General features: G+C 41.0%; 2 protein-coding genes and 1 long non-coding RNA gene across 7 annotated transcripts in view; 1 reads left to right on the top strand and 2 right to left on the bottom strand.

The window, feature by feature from the left end:
- Positions 1-3,223: 3,223 nt before the first annotated feature.
- HHLA2 (HERV-H LTR-associating 2) lies at positions 3,224-14,531 on the top strand. 5 transcript variants are annotated; one of them, XM_014947185.1, is made up of 7 exons: positions 3,224-3,361; positions 4,529-4,767; positions 6,084-6,165; positions 6,708-7,034; positions 7,390-7,650; positions 9,460-9,750; positions 12,340-13,447. In XM_014947185.1, the coding sequence occupies exons 3-7, from the start codon at positions 6,117-6,119 to the stop codon at positions 12,486-12,488; spliced, it is 1,077 nt and encodes a 358-aa protein (XP_014802671.1). In that variant the 5' UTR covers positions 3,224-3,361; positions 4,529-4,767; positions 6,084-6,116; the 3' UTR covers positions 12,489-13,447. The 5 variants fall into 5 exon arrangements, with proteins under 5 accessions (XP_014802671.1, XP_014802670.1, XP_014802672.1 ...); XM_014947184.1 differs by having other exon boundaries at positions 4,446-4,767; XM_014947188.1 differs by lacking the exon at positions 3,224-3,361 and adding an exon at positions 13,707-14,531 and having other exon boundaries at positions 4,425-4,767; positions 12,340-12,425.
- On the bottom strand, positions 3,851-11,587 carry LOC106891020. The gene is made up of 3 exons (XR_001412614.1): positions 11,189-11,587; positions 8,760-8,828; positions 3,851-4,090 (listed from the first exon to the last, which is right to left on the bottom strand). It is a non-coding gene; the product is annotated as an uncharacterized LOC106891020 (long non-coding RNA).
- A 16-nt stretch (positions 14,532-14,547) lies between the features above and the next one.
- MYH15 (myosin, heavy chain 15) overlaps positions 14,548-26,790 on the bottom strand; it is a 48,946-nt gene continuing 36,703 nt past the window's right edge. Inside the window, exons 35-43 of the mRNA XM_014947183.1 lie at positions 24,886-25,001; positions 22,677-22,869; positions 21,757-21,960; positions 20,598-20,723; positions 18,929-19,099; positions 18,322-18,426; positions 17,144-17,239; positions 16,520-16,657; positions 14,548-14,679 (exon numbers count right to left, since the gene is read on the bottom strand). Of these exons, the coding sequence (XP_014802669.1) occupies positions 14,662-14,679; positions 16,520-16,657; positions 17,144-17,239; positions 18,322-18,426; positions 18,929-19,099; positions 20,598-20,723; positions 21,757-21,960; positions 22,677-22,869; positions 24,886-25,001 (1,167 nt within the window). The 3' untranslated portion in view covers positions 14,548-14,661. The remainder of the gene's footprint in view (positions 14,680-16,519; positions 16,658-17,143; positions 17,240-18,321; positions 18,427-18,928; positions 19,100-20,597; positions 20,724-21,756; positions 21,961-22,676; positions 22,870-24,885; positions 25,002-26,790) is intronic.

The raw sequence follows: 26,790 nt of genomic DNA, 5'->3' as shown, positions 1-26,790 counted from the left end.
CCCACCTCCTAACCCAATCACACGCCGAGAAGTCGCGCCTGTCGAGCGCGAGCCACCAATGGCGGCGAGGCATGCCGGGTCAACATCCAATCACCGCTCCGTTGGCTTTGTCACTTCCGCTCGGTTACCATGGGGACGGCAGGCCTCCGGGAAGATGGCGCTGTTATTGTCCGGGGAGGCCGGGAGGCGTGACTGATAAACGGTGTGGGGCCTGGCCCGGCCTGCAGCCACCCTTCAACCCGCGGGCGGTGTATTAAAGCTTTGCTGCTCCTCTCTGCCTGACGCCTGGCTCAACCTTGGGCTTGCGTGTGCAAGCAAGTTAAAAGTTTACACGATTTAATACTGACCTGTGAATGCTGGCCCCAAACTGGTGGGATCGTTTGCCTGGTGTGCAAGCCAATAACACGCAGAGTCGAGGTGTTAGCTATTTATTAGCAGTTCCGTGCAGAAAAGGGTGCTAGGGGGTATCTCCGCAAGGCTACCATACCCAGAACTGTAACAGTCATTAATTTATACATTGTAAATTAGCATGATTAAAATAGGCATTGCTTATCAACCTTTTACTGCTTATCAACCTTAACTTTTAACTGACTTGTAAAATGTCCTCGCTTCAATTAAAGGTACAGCAGCTCTTAATTTTACTGCGCAGGCTCAGTGAGTGAGGGTTTTCAAGTGGAAGCAGGAATCCTGACCCCTAGGTGAATGGTTTTCAGGTTATAATTAGTCAAGTTCACCTAAAGGGCGAACCTTTACCATTTCATGTGGTATAGCCAAGTTTGGGCAATCAGCCCACTAAAGTTTCTGGTACCTGTTTTTTGGTCCAGTTGTTCCTTCTATCCCATTGTATTGTCAAGAATGATTTACAGAGTTAGAATCATAGAGGTTTAGATATCATGAACACGTTAAGCCATGTAGGCTGAGAGAAGGCAGCAGCTATACCTACCACTAGCTGATAGTGTTACCTGAAACAAAAGCTCTCAAAACCAGAAGCAGTTTAGAGAGGAGATACTGCTTTATTTGATGTCGAGTGCTAGGCGGAAATCCACAAATCTAGCACACCCTACCAGGGACATTCACCCATGGTATTTATACACAAAAAATTCTCATTATTCTGCCTATCTAATACATAACTCCACCTAGTCTTACATATTCATTAGAATGACTGAATAGGCTTTTTGCACATGTGTATTCAATTTTACAGTTTCTGCAAAACACTTCTGCACTGGTGTGAGCTCCTCGGTGTCATTTGGTTAAGGATACCCTTCCCCACGTTATCCTTTTAAGGTATTGAGTCATCTCAGGGCAGTAAAAATTTACTGTGAGTTTGCCAGCTTCTTGAGGATGATAAGGATGTTCCTTGAAATAGCCACAGCTCTGTCCTAAACAGCGTAGGAGTGCATATTTTGACATATGAGAGGACCTTGAAGTGATTAACTACTTCTTGTTATCCCATCCTGTCGTGGTTTCAGCCGAAATCACCGCAACCGAACCAACAGATGGCCCTTCCCCCCCCCCAAAAGAGGAGAGGAAGAGATAAGGAGATTGAAAAGTTTAGAATTAACTAAACTACTTTAATCAAAAATAATATTAAAATAAAAGAGAAGAAAATAATGAAATAGATACAACATATATACAAAACCGTATCAAGCTCCCAGGATGACAGTCCCGTCACCAGCAGGCACTGGGGAAGTCCCAGACTGGACTCGGTGATGGACAGGAGCAGGATTCCAGCTCTGGAGTCAGGAACACATGGGGATCAGAGGCAGATGAACAGACAGGGTCCTCTTCGGACGTCGGCCATTGCAGGAAGAGACTTGACCCTTTGATCCCTCAGCTTTTATACTGAGCATGGGGCAGATGGGATGGAATACCCCTGTTGGTCAGGTTTGGGTCACCTGTCTTGTCCGTTCCTCCCCACAGATGTGACCCCTCTACGTTTTTCCGTTTCCGACCCTCTAAGGGGCAAATAATGAAAATTGGCTGACCTTGGTTGTTATAGCAATAAGTATAAGCAAGGGCCTCTCTACATACCATTCCCTGGCATGGAGCACAAACATTGGTCTTATCACTCTGAGAAGGAACAGTTTTCTCCACAATATGCCGTTAATTTCAGAGAGTTAGAAAAGGCCTAACTAAAATGCAAAGTTACAGAACACAAAATTGATCCGGTTTTACCTCAAACCGGGACACATCCGTATCACTATCAGCTCAGCGACCAACTATTTTTTCCCATAGTAAGAAGCTCAGCAATTAACTCATTTTAGTTAGCATATGCTTATAAACAAAGCAGAGGACTGTCTTTGGTAACAATAGCAGAGCTCATGGCTTGAGGTGCAGTAGCTTACAGCTGGATGTATGGAAATATAAGTCTTGTGAGCAGTGGAGTTGTAGCTGGACATTAGTTGCAATGGCCAGCTGGAACTGCTGCAGGGTGGTGGGGAACAGACCGTGTGGGAAAGCTGGTTCTCCCAGGAAAGCAGGAGGCACAATTCATGTGTGTACTGCTAACACCGCCTGGATCTTCTAGGACAGCCACTGTTTCCTTTCACCTCTTCCTGCATTTTGTTTGTTTTTTTCTAAGCTTTCTTCCCTAAAATACTTGAGTTATTCTGTCAGTTTCTCCTGCTGGATAGCACATACATGCCTAGAATTCCTTACTGAAAACTAAGCACTAGTGAAACACTGTTAAAGAGAAAATAGATTACCTAAGCCTGAAGATAGCCCAAGGCTTCCACTAGTCTTGTTTCAGATCAGCAGCTTTCTGAGAAGAGTGTCATGATAATTCGTATCTTAAATTATTTTTTTCCTGTACCTGTACAGCATTTACCTTGCTCCTCGCGTCAGGTTCCTGCACTCTTGCCTTAGTAAGAGAATTGCCTGTCTCCACAGTGGCTGTGGTGCTTGTGCTCTTGTAATGCCCAAGCACAATCCAAACCAGCATCGCTGCTGCTGTAAAAATCACATTTCTGACAAGAACTGATTTCTTCTGTTCCTCTGTTACAGTTTGCAGGAGTTAGCAATAAAAAGTTTGTTCAACAAAGCCAGGCAAAATAAACGGTTAAGAGAAAAGGCTTTTTAAGCCCAAAGAGAGAGGAGAATACAAAAGGTGTGGAAGCTTCACTTGTATAGAAGTGTGGTTCACGCGATAGAAACAATCCCTTTCATTTGTGGGACAGGAATGAACTTGCTGGTTGAGTTCTGTAGGTGTGGCTTAGTGAAAGCAGGAGGCAAGAAGCAAAGTTCCATTGCTTCGGCAGAGCTGCATATTTGGTTTTTTTTGTAAATATATATAAACCCTGACTGCAAGAAGCACCTGAAAGAAGACGACTGAATTTTTTGGCTACTTGTGAAGTCAGAACAGGTGAAAAAACCCCCGACATTCTTGTAACTACTCTGTGGTGTTAAAAATGTATGGGGTAGATGCGGGGGCGAGGGGGTGGGGGGGTGGGTATGTTTTATGTGTATATTGAGGTAAAACGCAGTGGTTTTGGGCTATGTCCTGAGATAATTTTGTATGTTTAGAACGTGGCATCCTTCGTCCTTTTGGGGAAGTATGGAGTTAGCATTTAAGTTGTAGGTGGTTTCACTGGGGGGAGGTGGAGAATTAATTCTCTTTTCTACTACAGAAAACACCTCCTGAAGATTCAGTGGGGAAATTCTGAAAAGCTAGTATCTTTGTGGCTAGTTTGGGATTTTAGCAGTATGTGATTAACATGGGTTTTTTTAGAACTTTACACATTTGGTTTTCTTGTTTGCTTGTTGGTAAAACTTGAAATCCTCAGGCATTTCCAGTCCTTGTAAGTGTGTGTGTCCTTGAAATGTGCTGTTGCTAAGTTACCTTGAAAAGGAATTAATCAGAATCATTTTTACTAAGGAATACATAACTTTTGCTTTACAGTGTGAGAAGAATATTTACAGGGTTAGGAGAATATCACAATACACTGCTCTCAGAATGGTTCACAGAGGAAAGTTCACTGAGCAGAGATCAATCCCGATGCCTGTGTGCGGGGGGAGTGCTCCAATCAGTGTTCAGATTGATTGCAAAGTTCCAAGGTGATTCAGGATGTAGTACATGGGGTTTGGTCGCTGGCTAATAGAAGAAAAAGAAAGCATGTGGCTTTTGATGTTTGTTTAATATAGTGGCCAAAGCAAGTGCAGTGTGTTGTCCCTCCCACTATCTGAGCTGCAGTGCTTGACTTCTCTGTATGTCTTGGAAGATGCATTTTAGTGCTTTGCTTTGCTCTCAGAAACCCTGTCTGAGCTTCTGCTGCCCAACTGAGCCTGTGGTGGTTCTTTATGAAATAAGTGTTCTGCAAACTAGAGCGTCAGTAACTGACATAACTACGGTGATCTTAATTCTAGTTGTGTGCTGTCTGTGTAAATAATTTCGTATTGATATTTCACTACAAAGCCTTAGGGTGTAATTTCTTGGTTGTTCCACTTAGGCCTGTAACAACCAGGAGAAGCATGTTTCTTCAGTACTTTGCAGTGTGATTCTATCACCATACATATACTTTATGCCTTTAAGATCCCAGACCTGCTGAAAAGAAGACTGACCAGAGCCTGCACTCCTCACGTTTTCCTACAGAACATTTTTCTCAACGTGCTACGATGGGATGACCCAAAGCTAAGATTTATGCTGAACAGGAAAATTTTCAGCTAACTAGTTACTAGTTCTGTATTCCAGTACAGAGTACAGCTAGCAGAGGCGAGGCAGCCTGCACTGTCCAGGCTTCACTTGATGCAGCCCCCAAAGGCATTGCAGAGGTAATGTTGGAACCATGTTATTCTCAGAGCGTCACTGCCAAACTGCACAGGCTGTCCATTAAACACGACAGACCACCCGCTAAGGGAAATTTAGCATTGATTGCAGTTTCTGAAATTCAAACATCAAGCACAATATATTGTATTAATCAAGTTGGAAGTGATGGGCAAATGAGCAAAAAAATGCAGTAAAAAATGATGCACACCACTTGCCAGGGCAAGGAGGAAAAAAGGGCAGATACTGCCAATTGCTGCTAACATGGAACAAAAACATATATTGTGTTTGGTTTACTTTTGCATCACCTCTGTCTCAGGTATAATGTTTTGGTGCCCCTCTGTTGTTTTTTTCCCAAATTGAAAAGTGAGAATACATATAATAATCACACCAGCTTTGCAAAATAAAAAACATGCAAAAAATGATTGGGACATAAGATTCGCATCCACCACTAATACAGTCATGCACACCAATCAAAATTATTCACTAGTATTAAAAGCCTGGCTAAACTTGTAGCCTGTGTTTGTTAGGAATGGTACCAATAGCTGTCCTTTGGAGAGAGGAAAAGGACTAGAGGAAGCTCTTTAAACTCTTTTCAAGCTACTTGCTTCATGATGTAATTTCTCCACTGTGGTATGCTGCATTTTAGAGTAGCATGCCTGGGTGGAGGAAGAGTGTGGTCTATGAGTTACAATAAGATTATATTTTTTTTCATTATGCACAAGAGCTTCCAATTCACTGTCATTTAACTGACAAACCAGAAGATATGATGGGAGAACATCCTCCTCCCCCTTTGCATTCCTACGCTAGACTTCCATTCACACATTTTTGGAACATAACCTGATGCCCTTTCGATCTGGTGAAGAAAAGTTCTTTATATCTCTAATAATTGCGAACACAGGCAAATTTCCCACCTCAGAAAGTCAAATGTTGCAGTAATCAGAAATGTATCTTAGGAAATAGAAAAATCTGGCTTGACAAGGGGCATCTTAGACCTTTTGGAAATGGCACTTGACTATTTTTCCTGAGCGTCCTATTCACAAATGGTGAAGATCAATGTTCCCTAGCCCTTTAAGAATACTGAGGGTAAACACTTTCAATTCATTAAAAATAAACAGAAATTATCAATCTATGAAGGATTAGATGTTAATAAGAGGACCTCAACCATTATGAAATGACTTTAACACCAAAAATCTGGGCCGAGACTATTGCAAACAAAATACATGATAATAAAGTCTACAGTCCTTAATAAGCTATACAAAGGAGTAGAGTAAGTCTCTTACTGCATTTAAACAGGTTTTTTCTCCTCCTTTTATGTTGTCAGTTTGACATAAGTCTACTAAGAACCAAAGAAGACATGAAGAGACATCTCATCTATTTACTTTACATAGGTGCTACACTTTGGGGTAGGTTTTAGCTCCATTGTTTATTTAAAATGATAACGAAGACAATTATTAATATTTTTTTAATAGGGGGGAAATAAATAATTCAAACATTGCTTATTAATGGTGAGAATTGATTTGGGACAAGTAAGAGACTCCTGAAGCAAAAGGTGACTGGAAGAGGGCTGCATGGGTGGCCATGGCCATTAAGTACATTGAGCACATAAGCTGTTACCTTCCAAATTTTCAGCTCTGCAGCTCGGCTGGTGGAGCGCGTCGTGTGACTGCTCAGCAGGCATTAGCTGTCAGTTTGTACTAAAAATGGTTTGAAGTACTTGAATAGCTTGAATTTGCATTGGGATGGCTGAGGAAAAGTCATCTGGGCTACCCTGCCAGCTGAGCTGGAGAGGGCATCAAAATTTCTGAGAAGATGGCTGCAAGCAGACACTGGCCACCAGCCTAACAGGTTGTGCTGTCTACCAGGGCATTTTTTTGTCAGCGATACGGAGGGCAGAAATATATGTGCAGATGAGATTTAATTTAACTTATTCACTTTTACTTACAAGCTTTAGGTTTTACAGAACAGAAAACAGTAACAGGGCTGTTTTCCAAGGATTGCATCCTCCCTTGTCTTTTCCCACCTGGGAATGATGAAGTTATTTACTGGAAGAAAGGGGACAAAAATGTGCACAGCTACTACTACCAGAGGGATCAGCTGGAAAGACAAGACCCAGATTACAGACACAGAACACACCTTTTCCATGAGAACATTCCTGGTGGAAATGCCTCCTTGAAACTTAGTAATGTGACCTTGACTGATGAGGGCCCTTATAGTTGCTATGTGGGAACACAGCAAACTAAAACAGAAGTGGAAGTCACACTGCGTGTAAAAGGTCAGTAAGACATCAAAAATGCTTGGATCATGCCAGAGGAAATGTCATTACACCAACAGATTTTCTTGTGTTATTTCTGGCATGAAATCAAAATCCTCCAACCCAGTAGAGCACCTTTTGGGCCTGATGGTGTTATCAAGCAATTCATTTTCTTTGGTGAAACGTTGTAACGCAAGTTGAAAAATTACAGTGCAACACTTGTTCTTATAACCTACTGCACTGTGATTTCTAAGGGGTAATTAGGTAGTACTCTTGAGGTTTAAAACATTATGTGGCTTGTCGGAACAGTACAGACCCTGGCATTGCCAGTAAGTAATGCTATGGTTTTTTGTTTGTTTGTTTTTTAAATCTACAGTTTCCTCTTATTATGCCCTGGAATACCAAAAGACAGACACAAAAAGGATGCTGAAGTGCTATGCCTTTCTCACTTATCCAGCACCACGTATATCTTGGGTACAAGGCAATACACCCATCCAAGAAACAGGTCAGAAGGAAGCCAGGGATGGAGTTCTCTATTCTCTTAGAAGTGACCAGAGCATTACAAACACAGCTGATCCTTACTACTGTCATATTCATCTCCCTCATGAAGAGTGGTCTGCTGAATGGACAATGCAAGGTAGGAATGAATGGAAGTCTCTTCCTGCGTCATTACTGAATGTCACAGCTGGCTTCAGAGCCAAATTAAATACAGTATTTCTGCAGTGGGGTGACATGGATAAAGGGTGAAGCAAAAGTGTGCCTTCCTCTTTGAAACTCATCTGTTACGATTACAAGACAGCATAACTGCAAGAAGTAGGGAAAAGAAGCCCACACTTGTGTAAGTTAGCTTTACTCTGAATGTTTTTTCCGTATCAGTTTCAAGAGGTGCATAATAACCAAACTTTACACTCTTACCAAGAAAAGAATGAACTCAGACAAAATAAATGAAAACCTTAGTGAACCTGTGGGTTATATGAGGGAGGGGAAAGTTGGCCAGCTGTTCTGGATGGATACGCTCCTTACTCAGTCCATCCCCCATCTTTAGCAAGAGAGTTGTCAGTACTGTTTGATGCTTTCGTTGTACTTCACTTCTCTTGTACTGGGTTGAGTGCTGGGAGTGGAGAGCAGGAAGCTGGCATTTGAACAAACAGTAGCTCGTTTTGTCAGTTAAGGAAAAATGGGGCTACAAAATTTCAAGTCTCCATTTTTTCCTCCTCCTGAATTTCACTAGAAAGTCAGTTCAAGTAAATAACTGGTACTTTTCAACCTCTCCTGTTTCTTAAGCAATACTTTTTAATTGGATCAAGAGCAACGCAAGAGCAATTCCCTTGTGGGATGTGCATGGCTGCTACCATCGCCCTGATTTCCCTCTAAAGTGTACCCAGACACTCTCAGCTCCTAATCCCCTGTATATGCTTCAGAATAAAAGTGCAGTTTCTAATTTACATACAGTATGGAAGGTTTCAAGTATGGCATCATAGTAGGTAACAAGTGCACTGTGTCTATTTTGTTAATCTGTCCTTCCAATCCACAAGAGAAAAAGGTACATTTCATTACACTTTTGTTCGCATCCATCTATCCTCTCAGTGGAACATTTGGAAAATATACTGCTTTGCTTTTCCTATAATAGCAGTGTGGGGTACAGCGTTGTGTTGTTTTGTCCTCATGGTTTTCAATCCCACAGCTCTGTTCATTCAGCCCCACACAGAGAAACCCAGCGTGGTTACACATGTCAAAACAACATACCAGTTTCCTCTCCGGCAGACTGCCAGCCACCACAGCTTCCTCTGTTCTTCCTTCCTTTGCAGCAGGTCCCTGTTGTCAAATTGATAATTGTGCTATATTAATTTGTCTTATATTAGTATTTTATACATTAGCTCCACTTTCCTTCCCTTTCCTTTTTTTTACAGCTATTTATTAATTATAACTGTTCTGCACAGACAGGTAAAGTACTTAGGTCCACCATAGCTGAAAGCTATGTCTAACTAAATACAATCTTTTTATTCTTTTAATTAAATTGTATTGTAAGTTTTACCCTTTTGCTTTAAATGTGCAGGTATTCAGTTATTTGCATTTTCTCTCGGCTCCAAACATGGAATTTCACGCTACTTTACGCAGTGACTTAGACTATGTTGAATCACTTTTATTAATGAGCCCTCCCAATTAGAGGCGAAATAGGCACATGAAAACAAAATAATTTTCATAAGTATAACTAATACCAATTAGATATTTTTATTTTTTTAATGTAAGATAGGTTTGCTTTTAAAAACTTCAGATGCTTCTAGAAGCCTACTGTGATATTTGAATATGATATCAAAATAGTGAAATATATTTTTATGTTCGTCCACAACAGTATCAAACTTCATTAAAAAAATCAGAAAATTTCTAAATAACCTTCGGTCTTTTCCAAAAAACTTGCAGAGGATTCTTCAATTATCTGTTTCAGACCAACTGTCTAATGTGGAAGGAAATAGCACTGCAATTCCCTGTGAATACAACAGTGACACTGCAAACACTGAAGGTTTCAGTGTTGTCTGGACATTTCATAAAAATGCAGTGAGTTCAGTCCTGGCCTCTTTCAATGGTACATCTCACTCTTACCAGCCTCGAGTCCAGATTAACCAAACTGACTTTTCACTGATGTTGCGTGATCTTACTTCAAACGACAGTGGAGAATATCTGTGTAATATTTCAACACCTCACCACACAAAACTTACAGTAAGAACTTTGCAAGTTGGTAAGTTGCTACTCTTTCCATTTTGGAGGATGGGGACCAGTGAAGGGAATGCAGAGCCAAAGGGTCAATCAAAAATTAAAAATATTGAGAAAAATTATCTTGTGTAATAAGTACAGGTGGGTAGAAGAGATATTCTATTATTTTTGTCCCAGAAAAAAAAAAAAAAGTTACTTAAGATGTATTTATTTAAAGACTTGAAGTTTCTTTTTTTTTCAGTCAGCAGCTTGTGGCAAAGGTCTCAAAATTGGTGGCTGCCCTCAGTTGCCACCAACAGCTCTCAGCTGAGGGCATAGGGAAACTCTCAGTCATGTCCTAAATGCTCCACTAATAGCTGACACAGTAGGTCTTTAAAAGTAGCAGGGGCATGAAGGGAATCCCAAAAATGTGGTATAAATTTGCCTGCAGCAGTAATCTTGTAGAGGAGGGTGCACAGTTGTTATTTTCAAAGCTTTAATTCTATACAGGAGGCCTTTTTTAGATCTAGGGATATATATGATTATATGCACGTCTGCATTTTTATGAACTGTAGTATATTTCCAGCTGTGAAGTCTTAGTTACAGTTACTCCATTGTCTCCAGTTTCAAGTAGACTTACTGATTAATTTTTCTATCTGTTGAAAACTCCTACCAAAGGATAAAAAAAAAAAAAAAATCACTCCCACTTTCTAAAATAGTGCAAATGAATTACAGATTTGTTCAAAAATAGTATGCTGTTTGGGATGCAGACTCCTTAAATCCCAGTCCAAAAGGAGGAGGAAGAGAAACAGTTCAAACAGTAGCACAAAGGCATTTTATGCAATTAAATACAATATAAAAGAGTGAAAACTAATATAAGGCACCTCATCTGTGGGTTTTGTTTATTTTTTTTTAAGAAAGAAGAGAACTTCAAAGAAGTGAAAAAAAGAGGCAAGATAGCAGAAAAGAGTCTAGAATAAGTGATATTAACTGCATATTCTTGTCTTCCTTTGTCCCCCCTTCACCATGATAGCTTAGTTTCAGTCTGAAAACTGGATGCAGGGTATGTGTGAAGTGGTGGTGGCTATATGCAATCTCAAGGAGGGGAGTTAAACAGTTAAGTCAGACAAACACACTTCCTTGCAGCTCGAATTCCAGCATGTTCTTCCTTATCCTGTAAACCTAATATTGTGCCTCCGAAGTGGAGGGCATTGAAAACCTCCAAGGAGTTACACGCTTAGGAGGACAAGTCCATCAGTCTCCCTCTACATTTACTGGAGACAGACACATGCACCTATCCAGGCCAAATATGACCTGGACCATTCTCTACAAATGCCTTTCTCTAGCTGCTCTCCGCAGATGGATCTTAAAATAGCCATAGGTGATACAAATCCCCTCTTTAGCGGCTAAAGCACTGTGCCCCTCACAGAATTTTCCTACTTGTGGACCAGAAATACATTTTACAGAACAGAGAAGGCACTTACCGGAGAGATTAGCATCTTTGTGGCAGCACAGGCTGAAAGCAGGTCAGCAGACAGAGACAGTAGGTCACAAGCTAGATCAGTATGTTGGATAGGGGTCATAGCACAGCAGCTTCTCAACCACCAAAAGATTTCCAAGGGCCACTGAAAAGGAGACTTGAAAAGGGGAAAGTAAGATGAATTTGCAGTCATTTGGGAGGCCTTCTCCTGTGTGAAGAAAGGTCGCAGTTTAAAGCTGCTCTGCCAGAGGAACAAAGACGTGAACACAGGTCAGCATGTGGGGACAGAGCAAAGTGAAAGGCAATGAGTAGATCAAATGCTCTGTTTTGGCCGTTCTCAGGTGTGAACTGTTTGCTAGCCATCCTGAGGAAGTTCCCTGTGGTGTACAGATTTTTCAAATTCTTTGGATGAGACACAGCAGGGGAAAGGAAGCCTGAAGTAGAAAAATCATACTTAAAGGAATGAGTCTTCCGGGTCTGAGTGTTCTCAGGTTGTTTAAATTGGCTGGAGTAATGAGATGGTTGGTGCCTTGCAGAGGTTTCTGTTAGATGGGCTCTCATCTCCTGTGGAATCTTGTCACCACCCACCTGAGGATCTGCTGCTTTTTGTGCCCACCTGGATTGCATGGTTGCATCATGAAGTTGGGAAACATTTCAGATGAAAGTTGCAAAGATTTCACAATAGAAATCATGAAATCTGTGGTGCAGGCTGGGTTAACGCTTACTGGGTTGTTCTACTGGAGCTCAGCAGTACCGTTAATGGCACCGAGCACTGCACCTGGAGGCAGTGGTTACCATTGTGGGCAGCTGATTGTTTTTAAATGGGACTTGTATTAAGAAGTCATCAAATCATATTACACGAGCATACATGGAACTTTGTATCAGCACAGTTAAGTAAAATAGTCTGCTTTCAGCTATTCACGCTTAAGTCATTAAAGTATCATTTTAAAGTCTTACAGTGTGGGTCAAGTAAGTTGAACATTGTAGTATTAGTAACATCAAAGAAAAAACTGAGACATTCTCCCAAAATCATAGCTTTTAGATTATAAATAAGAGAAAAATCATAACTTTTGGTATACTTACTGAACAATAGTGGACATTAATTTGCGATATAAAGCACTCCTGTTAAACTTTTTGGAATTTGTATTTTTAAAGAACATTCAGGTAACACCGGGTTCATTGTGCTAGGAGTGATCATTGCAGTGCTGCTAGTAGGAGTCCCTTCGTACATCTGCTACAAGGTATGTACAATCATTAGGGGATTTATTTTTCAAGGTAATATTAAGCTTAAATCCAGATCTTGAATGTTTGACCAAAACATAAATCTTATTTTTATGGGTTAAGGCATGCAAAAAAGACTGAAAATGTAGGATTTTAAGTCTCAGCATAAATAAATTGTCCTCATTCTTGCTGTTTTCTATGCCCAGATGGCTCTTGTTGGTACATCTGTGCAATAGTGTTTTTGTTGTCACCATGTTAATGTGACCTTCCCTTGACCAGATGCTCTCCTGTGCTCTATAAAAGGATGAAAAAGTTGGTTATCCTTCACAAGTACTTTCTGATAACTTGCTTTAAAAGCAATCAAAACGATTGGTTTTATCTCACTCTTGTTTAAGACACAAAAAAACTCAAACCAAAACATGAAGTCCCTCAAACAATGCACATACCTAGTCTTAATTAGGGCTCAAATTACTATTCCAATTATATGCAATGTCAAAACTTACTGAAACTGCAGTGTGAAAAGCTATACAACTTGCTTTGCTTAGGAGACTGTTGACAGGTCCCAGATCTGGTCTCTCCACACATGACTCCTATTTACTAGCATGCAGCTTCTTCAAGTGGATGCGTTTTATTCTTGTACATTTGTAATAGGCTGGCTCTGTCTTACAGTATTCTGTCTTCTTCCCCTGCATTTGTGGGAGTATGCTTAAAAAATGAACTTTAACTTATAGTCGTTGGGGTGTATCTTTCTGTATCTGGCAGTACAGCCCTATCCATGAACCATACCTTCAAACTCCCTGGGCCTTAAGATTTTGTCACAGCCTGAATTTGATAGGCTTCAGAAGATGCTTAATGATGGTTACCATGAGGTTCAACAAGAACCCACCAGAAAACAGCTCAATCTTTTTTCATTTTTCTCTCACTCAGACGTTCACTTCCATGCTTCTTATTAGTCAATATGAATGCTAACATGCTTTAAAGATTATAACATACTTTAGAGATGTAGCAGTTTAGTTTAAAGAATTTAAGCAAGATTCATTTATCTTGGGACCTGTTGAGACCTTCAGCATATCACAAGAGGAAGTGGAACAGTTTACAGCTTAACTCAGGTTACATTGATGGAGGACTAGATGGAAGAAGCAGGAATGTTTCTGCACAGTTATGTGAATGTTTATTTTACTCAGCTAATGTTAAAATGGAAAACACTGATTATCTTTATAGTCAATGTGTCCTGTTCTGTTCCCATTAGAGAATTAATTTTGCACATCAGTAGTTCTTACAAACACTTTTGTTTTCACTAGAAACGCAGAAGAAGACGACGAAGAAGAAACTAATGAGCACCTTGACGCACTGGAAGAAAATCTCTCTCTGCACACACAGATGCTACTGAGATTGCTGCTGAAAAGAACAAAGAGTTCCTTCACCTCCCCTAATGAATTACACTAAGAGCCACATAGAAATATGATTATCTGAGCAACAGTAACAAACAACTGAACTGATAGGAAAAAAAACCCAGACAAGGCAATTGACACTTGCATGTGAGGAGTCAGCATGAAAAAACTGGAACTTGAATATCCTAAAGGCACAATGAAAAAGTTTCCACAGAAGAAGATGCAGTTTTGAGGGATTTTTTTTTTTCAGTATGAGGGAAAGAGAGAGCTTACCGTTTTGCACTTCATTTAGTATTTTAATTTCAAACAAAAATAACTTCCCTGTTTAAAAGTGGAAAAGATCTAAGAGAACATCCTTTTCTGAGCCACAGGCAGTCTTGATGGGACATGGCCCTCCACAGCATCTCCTATGTCTCTCCTGCAGCTGGTGAACAAAAGTCCTGGTGGTAGTAGTAGTTTCTAAACTGACTGTTCATATGAAAAAGTTTATTTTCTGCTCTCCTACAAAACTCAAGGGCTGTCCCCCTGCACAGGTTTAATCTGTGCTGCTTTAACAATCTGCACATGAAATACATGAGGCTGTGAAGCATGACTGGATTTGTGCTTGGTTTTGATTTTGTCAGAGATCTGCCAATTAGGCTTTGTTCCAACATAATGAAGTGGGCTGTTGGCAAACGTCATCTTTTATTGATCCCTGGGGCTTAGCAAGTTAGAAATAAAAAGAAATGAATGGAATACACTATACAGTCTCTTTGAATTTTCACTTGATGTTTATTTCTGTAAGTGCTTATTTTTTTCTACATCTGCTTTCAGTTGAGCCTGATTATATCAAGCATCTTCTTATGTCTGTCAGCTTGGACTGTACTTACTCCTCTTCATGAACCTGAAATGCAATTGAGAGAGTAAACAACTGTTAAAAATGGAAGTGTTGAGGGAGTTTTAGAGTAAGTTCACAAGTAAATGACAAAAGCTTCTCTTCACTACTTCTTCTGCTCCCTGGTGTTACACCAGTTTGTATCTGAAATAGACTAGCACCAATCTAGCCAACCTTTGCCACCTTAACTTGGGCTAACAATGCAGGTTTCTTGTCCTTCTGCTAGAGAATAAAATCCTTTGATAGCAGGTGACTTTTATACAACCGTGTTTCAATAGACGGTGGTTATTTTGAATCACACACACTTCCCAGAGTTTCCAGGAACATGAGTACTAGTAGCAGTAGACAAAGTATTTCTAATGCTACACAATTAAAGTAGTATCTCCAGTGCCTTTCTCTCCACAAAGGAGATGTGTCATGACTTTTTGTACAACACATGCTGCCCGGTCATGTTTCCTGGCAGCTGCTGCCATTACCATCGCAAGTTCCTTTTTGTGGAGATGACCCCCACTGTACTGTTGAGTTCATCTTTTGACAGCACAATACTCTGCTTAAGCCAAAGTTGGATTTGGTGTTAGCAAACTAGCACCTGACTAATAAAAACAAGCATCCACTTTTCTATTTGATGCAGAAAGAGGGTACTTGTAAGATACAGGGAATAAACAGCACTCTTAACAGTATTTAAAAAAGGAATTACTCTCATGGTGTACCTGTTTCATTGCTGTGTGATGCCATGGCTTTGTGAACTTATATTGGGGCTGGAATAATTTAATGAAAAAAATGCGGAAATATTTTACTCTTAAAAGCTGCAAAACTTTTTCTGAGCTTCAGTTACAGCACTGCTTCCATCATACATGTGAGAGACCAGATCTTCGTGCAGTTTTAATGTAGCTCTGCTGTAGTCAGTGGAGTTACAGCCACTTATATCAGTCAAAGGTGACTTTATTAGTCCAATAGAAAAGCGGAAACTGGAGTGTTTCCTCCCACAGAATGGTGAATACAGATGAGAGAAGGAAGGTTTTGGGATCAAGTGTGATAAAACCAACAAAATTATACAGAAAGGTGGTTTTTTTTCCTTTTTCATGACACAGGAGCTTCACCCCCATAAAACTTACTTGGCATTAAGCACAGCAGTTTATGTTTAACTTGCAAATGAAATAGATAAACCAATGACCCAGCTTCTCTCCCTATCATTCCTACAAGCAACAACCCCACTCTTACTTGCCCTGGTTGCCACAAGGCAAACTTAGATAAGCAAAGGTTTGCTTTCAGTTACAGACTAAGGCCTTAGACACCTTTTAGTTTCATCAATATTATTCTACTTCCATTCTGCTCAAGTGCACAACACCCCAAATATATTTCTAATGACTTCCCTGCACCTAAGTGACTAATTACTAATATTTTCTTTCTACCCAGCTCTTCAGATCAATGCAACATCATTGAAAGAGCAATGTTAAAATACCTGGCAATCTGCTAGTGCAGTAAACCCAAGGCTGTATTACATACATAGAAATCTACAACATCAGAGGGAGAAAAAGATAGAGCTTTTTAATATCCCTTGCAAAAAAACCCCCAAAATCAGCAGTTCTGGAAACTTCTGGCTGCTGAACGTAAAAGTTAAATCACAACACCAAGAGGACAGAGAATTTGTTTTGCCTGAACATCAGGTTGCTGTCCTAAAGACTTACCTGAATGTTAAAATAAAAAGTAGATTAAAACTAAAACTGTAGTAAACAAGAATTCATTCTAGTCCACACTACTTTAAGAGATGTAACAGATCTTCCTGCACCTGTAGCATCCGCTACTGTGTATTAAACAGTCACATTTACCCCATATGGTATAGCCATACCTTTTTCATGCCAATATCTCTTGACTTGCTCCTCAGCTTATTAACTTGAGATTCAGCTATTTCAGCCCGTTCTTCAGCATCATCCAGATCATGTTGCTGTTTTCTGTACTTCGAAAGGTACAGGTTGGCTTGAGCTTCCTGGTGAGAGAAAACAGTGCAGCTGATTTCCTCCTGTCCATGTGAAGCAAAGCTTTCCATTTCAAGTGGGATGGCAAGTGCTCAGCAAGACTAGTTAACACCTGTATGGAAACCAATTGCCTCCTGGAGAATTAAGATTGTTGTTCGTTACAGAGCTGATGTTTCCAGTGGCACTCTCCATGTTAGGTGAGTTGGGAGGTTCTCAACATGACACCTAAGGGACTGGGAGGAAAAAAGTCTTTCCTGTTCCTTCCTTTCCCCCCTTCCCTTGCAAATTATACTGCAGACTTAAGATAAAATTGAATACCTTTTCTTAAATATAATCATATTTTATATAAATACATTTATACGTACAGGGTTTATATGAATATAAATATTAATACGCACTGAAAATGTGTATTTGTACTAAAAGATTCTGTGGATTAAAGATTGTGGGTTTAGGACAATACATTTCTCAAAGCTAAAAGAACCCAAATAGTTACTTACAGCTTCTTCTGCCTGGTGCTTGTAGCTCTTCACTTTTAACTGTAGCTTGTCAATCAGATCCTGCATCCTGGCCAGATTCTTCTTATCTTCCTCTGACTGCATCAAAACACCATTAATTTGGTTGACAGTGTAAAAAGGACTAAAGCATCTTCCATAATGAAACAGGTATGGCTGCCATATATATAATATTAAAACATACAGTTCAAAATACAAACAAGCCATATTGCAATAATCCCAAGTATAGATGAGGAAACTTCTATAGATTGATTAAAGATGTATGTAAGCCTGGAGGCTGAGGACTAAAAGACAGTACCCTCCCTATTCATATGTATGTAAATACAGATATATATATATATACACGGATATATATGCGCACACACTTACAGAGGTATACACATACATACACACAGAGTTCCTCACTCAGGGGTGAGGAGCACTCATTATTTAGTGAAACAGACTTATGGGCAGGCCTAAAAATATGTAATTTGCATATTGTAAAGTCTGGTTTGGAGGCATTTTTGGTAAAAGCAGCCAGGTTTAAGCTGTCATAGTCCATAAGCAGAAGGACAACAACCTTCAGCCTCTCTCTGTTTTACTCTCAGTAAAACAACAGGTAGGAGGCTGAATGATCTCCTAAAGCAGAAGGATGGGATTATCTTAAGAATGCTGTTGAAAGCAAAAGGATCAGTGCTCTGTGCTGAAACCTTTTTCTGGAAGGCAAGCAGCAACAGCAGCCACCTTCAGGAAACCTGTGGGAGGCTCAAGGGTAGACCTGGCTGCTCAGCGATAGGTGACAGAGCCCTGGGACTGGGCAACGCTACACTGAATGATGAATTAGAGTCAACCTAATCCTTCTGGCTTTTTTAGCAACATCAGCACAGCTGAGAGACAGCTGGGCTTACTCTTCTCTTGCAGTGTGAATAGTTATTTAATCCTGCTCCATATTAATACTGCACTAAAACTGTCCAAATCCCAGCAACAGAGGCTTTCTAACATTATTCACAGTGAGTCAGGCAAAATGATGGTAGCCCTAGGGAGAAGTTCCTCCTATCCCAAAAGCTTCCTGGGTAATATGCCATCCTTCGTCCTTCACTGAAACACTGAGGCAACTTAAGACACTGTTTGGGAGAACTCATTTCTTTCCAGTGACCTAGTGTCTACTTGAGTCCTCAGCGTACCTGGTAAGTCAGCTCTTTGATGCGTCTCTCAAACTTGCGGGCTCCTTTTTGGGCATCTGAATTGCGACGGAGTTCAGTCTCAAGTTCATTCTCCAGCTCACGAACCTGCAAAACAAGGAAAAGCCCTTGCCATTATGCTACATATATATAAAGCAGCAGATAATTTAGTTGACAGTTCAAGAAATGCTCATTTTCTCAGCATCTACAGAGTGTTGAATTTCAGGAAGAGATCAAAACGTAACCTTTCCATTCTGCTTTTTCATAAATGTATTTAAGCTGCACCAGCAGTCAAAGATGCAGACATCTTTGCAGACAAAGATGCAAAGGTCAAAAAAGTTTAACTGAAGCAAGCAATGCAGAGATTTCTGGTTTTAGATGTTGTGTCTTTTTTTGGTTTTCATGGTTTTTTTAATCAAGGGCTTGGTCATCTGCTGTGCTACAACAGCTGTAACTGCATGCCTCCACTCTGCACTTTGTGAAACAGAGGAAAGCGATCATAGCATCCCTTATTGGCCTCTGTGAACTTACCAAGCAGCGCTAGGGCAACTACTTGGTCTCAGTTCTACGAGGCAGGAGATAGGTGTCCATAGTTTGATCACAAACTTACCCTGGATTCCAGTTTCTGGATCTGCTTCTTGCCGCCTTTCAGGGCTATTTGTTCTGCTTCATCCAGTCGCTTTTGGAGATCTTTAATGGTTTGCTCCATATTCTTCTTCATTCTCTCCAAGTGAGCACTAGTATCTTGCTCCTTTTTAAGCTCCTCGGCCATCATTGCTGCCTGAAAAACAACCACATTTTACAGTAGCTCTCTTATACTATTTAGTTATGTCTCAGAAGAAATAACAGGAGATTGATCTGGGATTATCCATTACTTGGATCATTCACTGTATCCAAAGCTCCAGAGAATATCTTGTATGTGCACATCTTGCCTGGACAGAGAAAACACAAAGACAGAATAGCCTCGGAGTCCTTTTTCCCCTGCGATTTAAGATTTTTCTCCTTTCCTTTCTCCTTTCTCCTTTCTCCTTTCTCCTTTCTTTTTTCTCCTTTCTTTTTTCTTTTTTCTTTTTTCTTTTTTCTTTTTTCTTTTCTTTTTTCTTTTCTTTTCTTTTTTCTTTTTTCTTTTCTTTTTTCTTTTCGTATCTGTGTTGTATGTCCTCATTTATAAAGCCTACAAATAAGCCTGTGCCATTCAATAGAGACATTTTATCTAGAACTTGTTCAAAATCTGGTGTTTGGAGCTCTGGAAGGTAGTCGATTAAAACATCTGGCAAACAAATCTCCCTGCACAGCCCTAGGTGAGAACTGCCTGAGCAGCTGCAACAGCCGAGCAGTTTCTGCAGTCTGTGCTGGGATGGGAAGCTCCGTTTCAACATCTTACATAGTCCCTGGTAGTTCTGTAAGACATGGTACCAGGGGTGCCAATTAGCTCATTCCTGCTTCAGCGTTTGTCCCTGCCACCGAGGGCCGTTTACAGACATTGTACCCGTCACTGAACAGCCACTGGAAGACAGCAGTCATGGCCATCCAGGATGGAGCTGAATCAAGGACGCTCAGCATCCTCTCGCTGGCAGGCAGTGATAGCGCTGTCAGCTGAGAAGCAGGAAAGACCATGGTACAGGAATAGCTTTGTTCAGGCACTCCAGACGTGTAACTCACAGAAACATGCAGTTTAACTTTCATTTTATCTGTTGGTATGATGTGAGACATCAGCTGAACTCCGAAGACATGAATTTCTCCAGGTCTGTGGGAAATGAAACTATACCTGCCCAAATTGTGTCTTCCCTAGAGGAAGAATGCACTCCGTCTCTCCTCTGGGGATTTTAGGTCTTGTGTTTTTCCAATAGACAACTAGTTTTAGAGTACCTCACTTGGGATGCAGTAATTTTATTTCTTACATCAGATTCTATGTACGTCAGGAGACCAGTTAGCACTAGTTCAGTCTAAACTGGTTTAGCTTATCTAGGTGTACGATTTCCCTGATTCAAAGATTACATGACCTGAGACTTTGAGGATCAGTGGAGATTGCATTCTTGGGGCAAAAACCCCCAAACAAAGCAACCAAAACCCAAACATCAGGAGAAGTTCTTCCTCTCTTTTTAACTCTAGCCTGTTTTATTTTGTGGTTTCATCAGTTACCTTCAGATAACTGTGGAGTGCTTTGGATGTATGAGCTTTGTAACAAGCATAGAAATGGTGTCTCAGGAATCACTTACTTGGTTGTTCTAAGACATTGTGCTACTGAAAAGAAATGAACAAGGACCCAGCCTACTTACATCTGTGATGGCTTTCTTGGCTTTTTCCTCTGCGTTCCGGCACTCCTGGATTGATTCCTCCACTTCATTCTGCATCTGGGAAATGTCACCCTCCAACTTCTTCTTTTGATTGATCAGGCTTGTGTTCTTTTATTGAGTTTTCCCCAAAGGAACAGTGGAAAAGGAGGAAAAGTGATGATTAGAGACGTAACTTCTCTAAATACCATAGCACACCAAGGCTTACTGATTTTTGCATCCTCTGTGTTACAGCAGTATTGGGACAGGAGACCCAGCTATGTGGTAAGGGGTGGCCTTTATTATGTAGCTTAGCTTCAGACTGAGGAAATATTGAAAATACTCTCAAAGCTGTAAATACTCAGCTTTTGATTCAGATAAAACAATAAGCCAGAAGTTGAAATAGAAGAATGAATAAGGCAGTTCATCTTGGAAAACTAACGATCCACAACAGGTTAGTCAGAGGTGATTAAAACAGAAACCCCATGTCATCAATGGGCTGGAGGAAACATTGCAAAACATTGCCAGCCTGTAGCACATTTTCATTTCCTTCTGACCATTATTTCTTGAAGAGAAGCTTTGGCTTTGCAGCAAAAATGCTGGTTCTTCAGGATATGCCCCTCCAAAACCATGCAAAAAAATGGAGTGTCCATCGTGACAAAGTCCAAAGGCCTATCTTTATGAACACCTGTGACATGGTGGAGAGCACTTCACTGCGGGGCAGTTTCCTGCCCTGCACAATGCACCTACTGTTAGAACCCAGACTCTGCATTTTTTATTGTTGAGTAACACCAGCGCCCTGCACAAAAACATGACCTGTGTCGCTTACCCAAAGGAATGACTCACCATCCCAGCCATGGCTTAACTAACAGAAAACTGGTTTTACAGCATGGAAGAAGGAAGAAATTGAAGTTTAATCTTGTTACCTTCCATCATTGCTCTTTCTGGAAATGGTTTAAAGCAGTTGACTGAATCATCAATTCCAGCTAACTAGAAGGGAGAGAGGTGGCATATTTACAGAGTGACTTATTTCCTCCCCCTCATTTTCTCCATTGAAGGAGGGGAAGGTGTGTCTGCCTTATGACAGCATGGAGAAACAGTGTCGCTGCTTAATAGACAAAGCTCAGTTTAACCCAGTGAGAGAGACAGCACAGAAAAAGCCAACCTGAGTGTGAAGCAAGTTCACACGTTCGGTGGCTTCCAGCAGCTCATGCTCTGCCAGCTTCCTCGCCCTTTCAGTCTGGTCCAGCAAAGCCCTCAGCTCATCCAGCTCCGACTGGAGAAGATTGTTCCTCCTGTCAGAGACCGCCAGCTGCTCCTTCAGATCTTCATTAACATGTCCTGAGTCATCCAGCTGCACCTGAAGCTCCTATAACAAAACAGGTGTTTGGCTTTTTACCAATGCAGCTCCATTTCAAGCTGCTCTGCTGACATAAGAGGAACCCAGACGGCAGAGGTTGCATGGGGCACACCTCAAGAATTTCAGGGCATCTTTATTGGAGAAAAGCCTTCCTCCACACTGTAAGCTGAATCCCTTTGTGGTATGTGGTGCAACAGGGGAAAACCTGTGTGTTCAAATCTGTCAGAGCTCACGGTTCTGCGGAAAGCAGGACTAGCTGCTTGGGCATGGGAGAAGGCGATGACTTAAAAGGTGGCTTAGCAAAGCACTTTTTTTTTTTTTTTAAAGCTATTATAAATGCTGAAGCAAACAATAAAGCTGAATATACACACACTCCCTGTACTCCAGCCAACTGACTTGCTTGCTTTTCATTTTTAAAGGACTTGCAAGCTCACAAGAAAATCACAGATTTTCAGTTCCTCATGTTGTAGCTCTCTGCCCTCTTCAGGAGGCTGTAGCGAGCAAGGCTTTTGTGACTGGATCTCATCCAGCTTTTGTGCAAGTCTTGGAAGAAATCTGTATTTCAGTATTATCTTATGCCAGATGTGATCACTAAGGGCTTTCCCTGCTCATCTTTGAGAGTAACTTCTCTCTTAATTACCATCACCATGCTGTTTTGCTCTCTGCTAATGAAACCCAGCCCCTACCTACTATTGGGTGCTTGGGACTGCCAGCTCTCAGAGTACCTTTATTTGTGTCTGCAAGACACGTGTTGACTTTGTTGCTTCTGCAGCATGCCTGTTGGCATGGCTGAGCTGGATTTCCATCTCGTTGAGGTCCCCCTCCATCTTCTTCTTCAGCCGGATGGCCTCATTTCTGCTCCGTGCTTCAGAATCAAGGGTGGACTGCAGTGAATCTATGGCACGTTGCTGATTTCTCCTGAGAAGGACGTGAGAGGTCAATAGAGTCATTTTCCTTTCTGCACAGGAGCATAGAACTACATGCAACAGTACTTCCTTTTCTGAAAGTGTCTTATTTCCAGAAATAGTATATTTCTGAATGACACACATAGCACAGGTTTCTAGTGCCTCACTGCCATCTAACTGGCTGGTGTGCTTCATGCCCTCAGCTAACTCCTGATCTGTAAGTCCCTATAGCATCCTTCTGCATTTTCTTTGGCAACACTGGAGCAAGAAGTTCTCTCAGATCTCTTGTAAACTCAAGCAAGTACAGGTTGGAAACTAACAAGAAGCACTTCAAGCTTAGCAGTAACTCACCGAGATATTTACTGAAGCATTTACTGGGATGCTTTACATCTCAGCCGTTTTGTGAAGGCATTAGTGGAGGAGATTAATCAAACTGAAGGTAGGCAGCTGCATTCTAAGCTAACTACTCTCGATGCTCTTTACAGTAAATGGCATGTGTAAGCTACAATTTATTGTCTTAGAGTAGATGTTGAAAAACATTTTTTTGTGCTAATTATAAGGGGAATAATTCAGGAATAGAAATCTGTGTTATGGACATCTAAAGTCAGAAGAGATTAAGCCCACACAATTAACAGCATCGTCACCCTGTGAAAGGCATGCATCTTAGTGTCAATTTAAAGATGGCAAAACAGGTATACACAGGTGCTTAATTTTCTTGACTATAACAGTCAAATCCTACAATGAAAGATTCGCTCTCTTTCAACCGGAAGGTAACTCAAAGTACAGAATATGACTCACACAAGGAAACATTTCTCTGGCCAAGTTTTGCTGAATGTGTAGGAGTTCTGGGAAATCACAGAGTCAACAAGGAAAACCTTGAGGGCCTTATTGCTTCAGCAAGATACTGAACCATGCCCTAGACTCCCAGGGAGCACCACAGCATGACTGCTAAACAACTTAGCAGCAGAACAGTCATAACAAAGCTGAGGCAGAAGACATAGATTAGGATAGCTTGTGCTGAGATCTCTGCAGTCCAGGCATGTGCAGGATATCAAAAGATAGTATCTGAAAGGGCTGAAGCATTATTTGTTTTTGAAACAATTAAAATATCAATCCTTGTATCTACATTCTCCAAAATAAGCGTTGGACTTCCCCTTCCCTACACTTTACCCTACCAAGAAACAATGACATAGGTCTTGGATTAATAGTGCTGCAACACTGACTCATTTTAGACAGGATTTTCTGAAGAACTGCATACACTCATTGCTGAAAATCTGGCCCAGTGTAGTATCATTTTAAGAGTGTAAATCTTCAGATTAGAGTTTGTGCAGGGTGGGAGGGGAGACACAGAAGACTTCATCCTCCTGTCATCTAATTGCTTTCCATTTTTCCTGTTTATCCCTTTCACCTGCAAGCTCCTCTTCTTTTTATAGTCCTACTTTCTGTACCTCAGCAATTCTCACTGCTTACTCAAATGGTGTACACACAACAGCGAGCTCCTCACATCCTCCCACAATCAGTGTAGCTATAGCTGCATAAATTAACTAAATGCAGAGGTAAAGATTGTCTTCAGATAACATAGATTTGAGCACCACTGAGGTTGTACTGCTGATTTTGCCTGTGGTTCCCCTTGCAAGTGCAGCCATCATAGAGGATTAGAAGAAGACAGCTCACTAGACCTACTTGTCTCCATACTGTAAACACGTAGACTTAACACCCTTTGGTCTGCTGTGACTTTGGTTATGCCAGCCAGTTTATGTCAGTGTTATGGCTGCTGTGTGATATATGTGATAGACTTATGCATATGCTGGCAGAGGCTGAACTGACAGGAATATTTATACTAAAAAATAGTAAGATGGTAGGACTACCCTTTGGCAAATAATCAGGGCTGTCTTGGTTTCTAGTATGGACAGTATCTGCTTGTCCTGGTATTACTATCTGTGGTGCATTTGACTGGCTTGGGTCTTGAGAATTTTTCCGGTCTTTTGAGATTTTCCCCTTAAAAAACATGCTGCTTCCTGCACAGTACCTTATATTTTCCATTTCTTCCTCCTTTTCTGTCAGTTTCCTTTCAAACTCTGCTTTAAGCTGAGAAAGTTCAAGCTGAAAGCGAAGGGTCTTACTTTCTTCATGCTCCAAAGCTCCCTGAAACAGAAAGCAACAAAAGCTTGCAGTCCAGGAGTCCTTGTTTGTTGTTGGTTTTTTTTTTTTCCAAACCACAAACTGCTGCACAAAGATGATCCTTTCACACTTTTCTTCCCATTCCCAATAGCGCAGTTTCCTCCCTGCCTCTCCCTCTAGTCAAGGACATGAGTGGCTTACATAGCAAAACAATGCATTTATTTGTCTTCTAATGCAACTTGGCAGCTGGAAAACTCAGCAGCAAGCTCCTCAGAGGACAAATTGTCAAGCAGGCCACAGCTTAAAAAAAAGCAAAAAACCACCTTAGGCCCTGCCTGTGTGGTTTTGATATCAACAGAGATTCCTCGCTCCGCACCCCTGGAAATTCACCCACTTTCAGACACCCTCTGGAAATTCACGGGCTTGTAAGAGATAGGCAAAAGCTAAAGCAGGATTATTGTTGGGAGGGTAAAGGGATTCACGCTTTCCCCAGCTCACAGAGACCTCTCCAAATCATGAAGTGTTGAAAGCCTCCCAATTATACAACCTTATTAGGCAAAGTGACTTCAAGGAAAGAAATAATAGACGTCAGCTCTATATGACAAAATGTAAAAATACTCTGTCTGCTCTTTCCAATTAACATGAAGACAAGCCTGTGAAACAAGGGAGATTTGTTCCTATGTTTTTGTTCTTACATTTCCCTTATGTATGGAAGTCAAGAACTAAGCTGACAACAGCCCATAGTGAAATAGCAGGGCCTCTGACTTCCAGGCTCAGTGGCATTCTGTCTCCTTGTTGCTCACATCAAACAGGGAAGGAAAAAACAGAATTGAACACCATATAATTTGGAAGTGCTCTCTGAAGGGTAGAATTGTCCAAGCTTAGCTATGCTGCTTGTGGGAGATGATGGAAACGGCACGGAGGTTCTGAAGACAAAGCTGTACAAAATCCTTGCTAATCTCTGGCCGTCACGCAGCAGGTACAGGTCAGTCCAACATGCACGTCATGCCAGGGAGTCACAATGTATAAAAGGGAACAGTACACAGAAGTACAGTGCCACCAGTTGTGACTGCCAGCAACCCCAATTCACAAGGAAGGGAGAAAATCTGCATTAAACCATTTCTTTTGCAATTAAGATAAGATACATCACCACTTCACTTTCGTTAGCTCCTAATACCACTGAGCTTTAGGAAGCCATTCCACACACAGTCCATGAAAGTAAAGTGTGCCCCTTAGATCCCACAAGTACTGATGTATTCTTTCTAGCAAGAGAAGTTTGCTGACAGCATGTAATCACTCTCCACGTCTCAGAGCTGTGGAAGGAAGGCATGCTCTTCCCTCTGCTCTGATCACGACACCTGTTTGTTTGGCTGTGAAATCCCTGCAAAGTATAAAGCATCCTGTAACAGAGAAAAGAAGTTGCACGGCATTTAAGGTATTAACAGATCCATGTCACTGGGTGATGTTCCTTTTAGCAGATACTGTTTGGAGTACAATTCAAAAGAAATGCAGGCTGCACTAAAAATCCCTTGCTATGTGCTGTGTTGCTTCTAGCCAGCAATGCCTACAACCCTTCTTAGCTCTACAATTCACCACGCTTTCAAAAAAAACTGACAACCAAGCCCTTTAAGTGAATAACCAGGATTTCCAGTTGGCTTGTTCTGTATTGTTGATTTGTTTCTGAAAACTGGAAACTGGGATGAGACACCCCTCTTGGGTACATGCATATTTGTCACTGTAGAAATTAATGCAGTGATACTGAACGTCTTTGCCAAACTCCTATTGGGAGGCAAAGATTTTCTAAATGGCTTGT

The sequence above is a fragment of the Calidris pugnax genome, unplaced genomic scaffold (genome assembly GCF_001431845.1).
Source record: "Calidris pugnax isolate Ruff unplaced genomic scaffold, ASM143184v1 scaffold95, whole genome shotgun sequence".
In the NCBI taxonomy this organism is placed as follows: domain Eukaryota; kingdom Metazoa; phylum Chordata; class Aves; order Charadriiformes; family Scolopacidae; genus Calidris; species Calidris pugnax.
The sequence above is the reverse complement of the archived record's forward strand: the minus strand, read 5'-3'. Positions and strand labels throughout refer to the sequence as shown.

Coding starts and splice junctions, on each gene's coding strand:
- HHLA2 (XM_014947186.1), top strand. CDS start 6,117: ATGAAGAGACATCTCATCTATTTACTTTACATAGGTGCTACACTTTGG. Junction 6,166..6,707: donor CATAGGTGCTACACTTTGGG/GTAGGTTTTAGC, acceptor TTTACTTACAAG/CTTTAGGTTTTACAGAACAG. Junction 7,035..7,389: donor AGTCACACTGCGTGTAAAAG/GTCAGTAAGACA, acceptor TTAAATCTACAG/TTTCCTCTTATTATGCCCTG.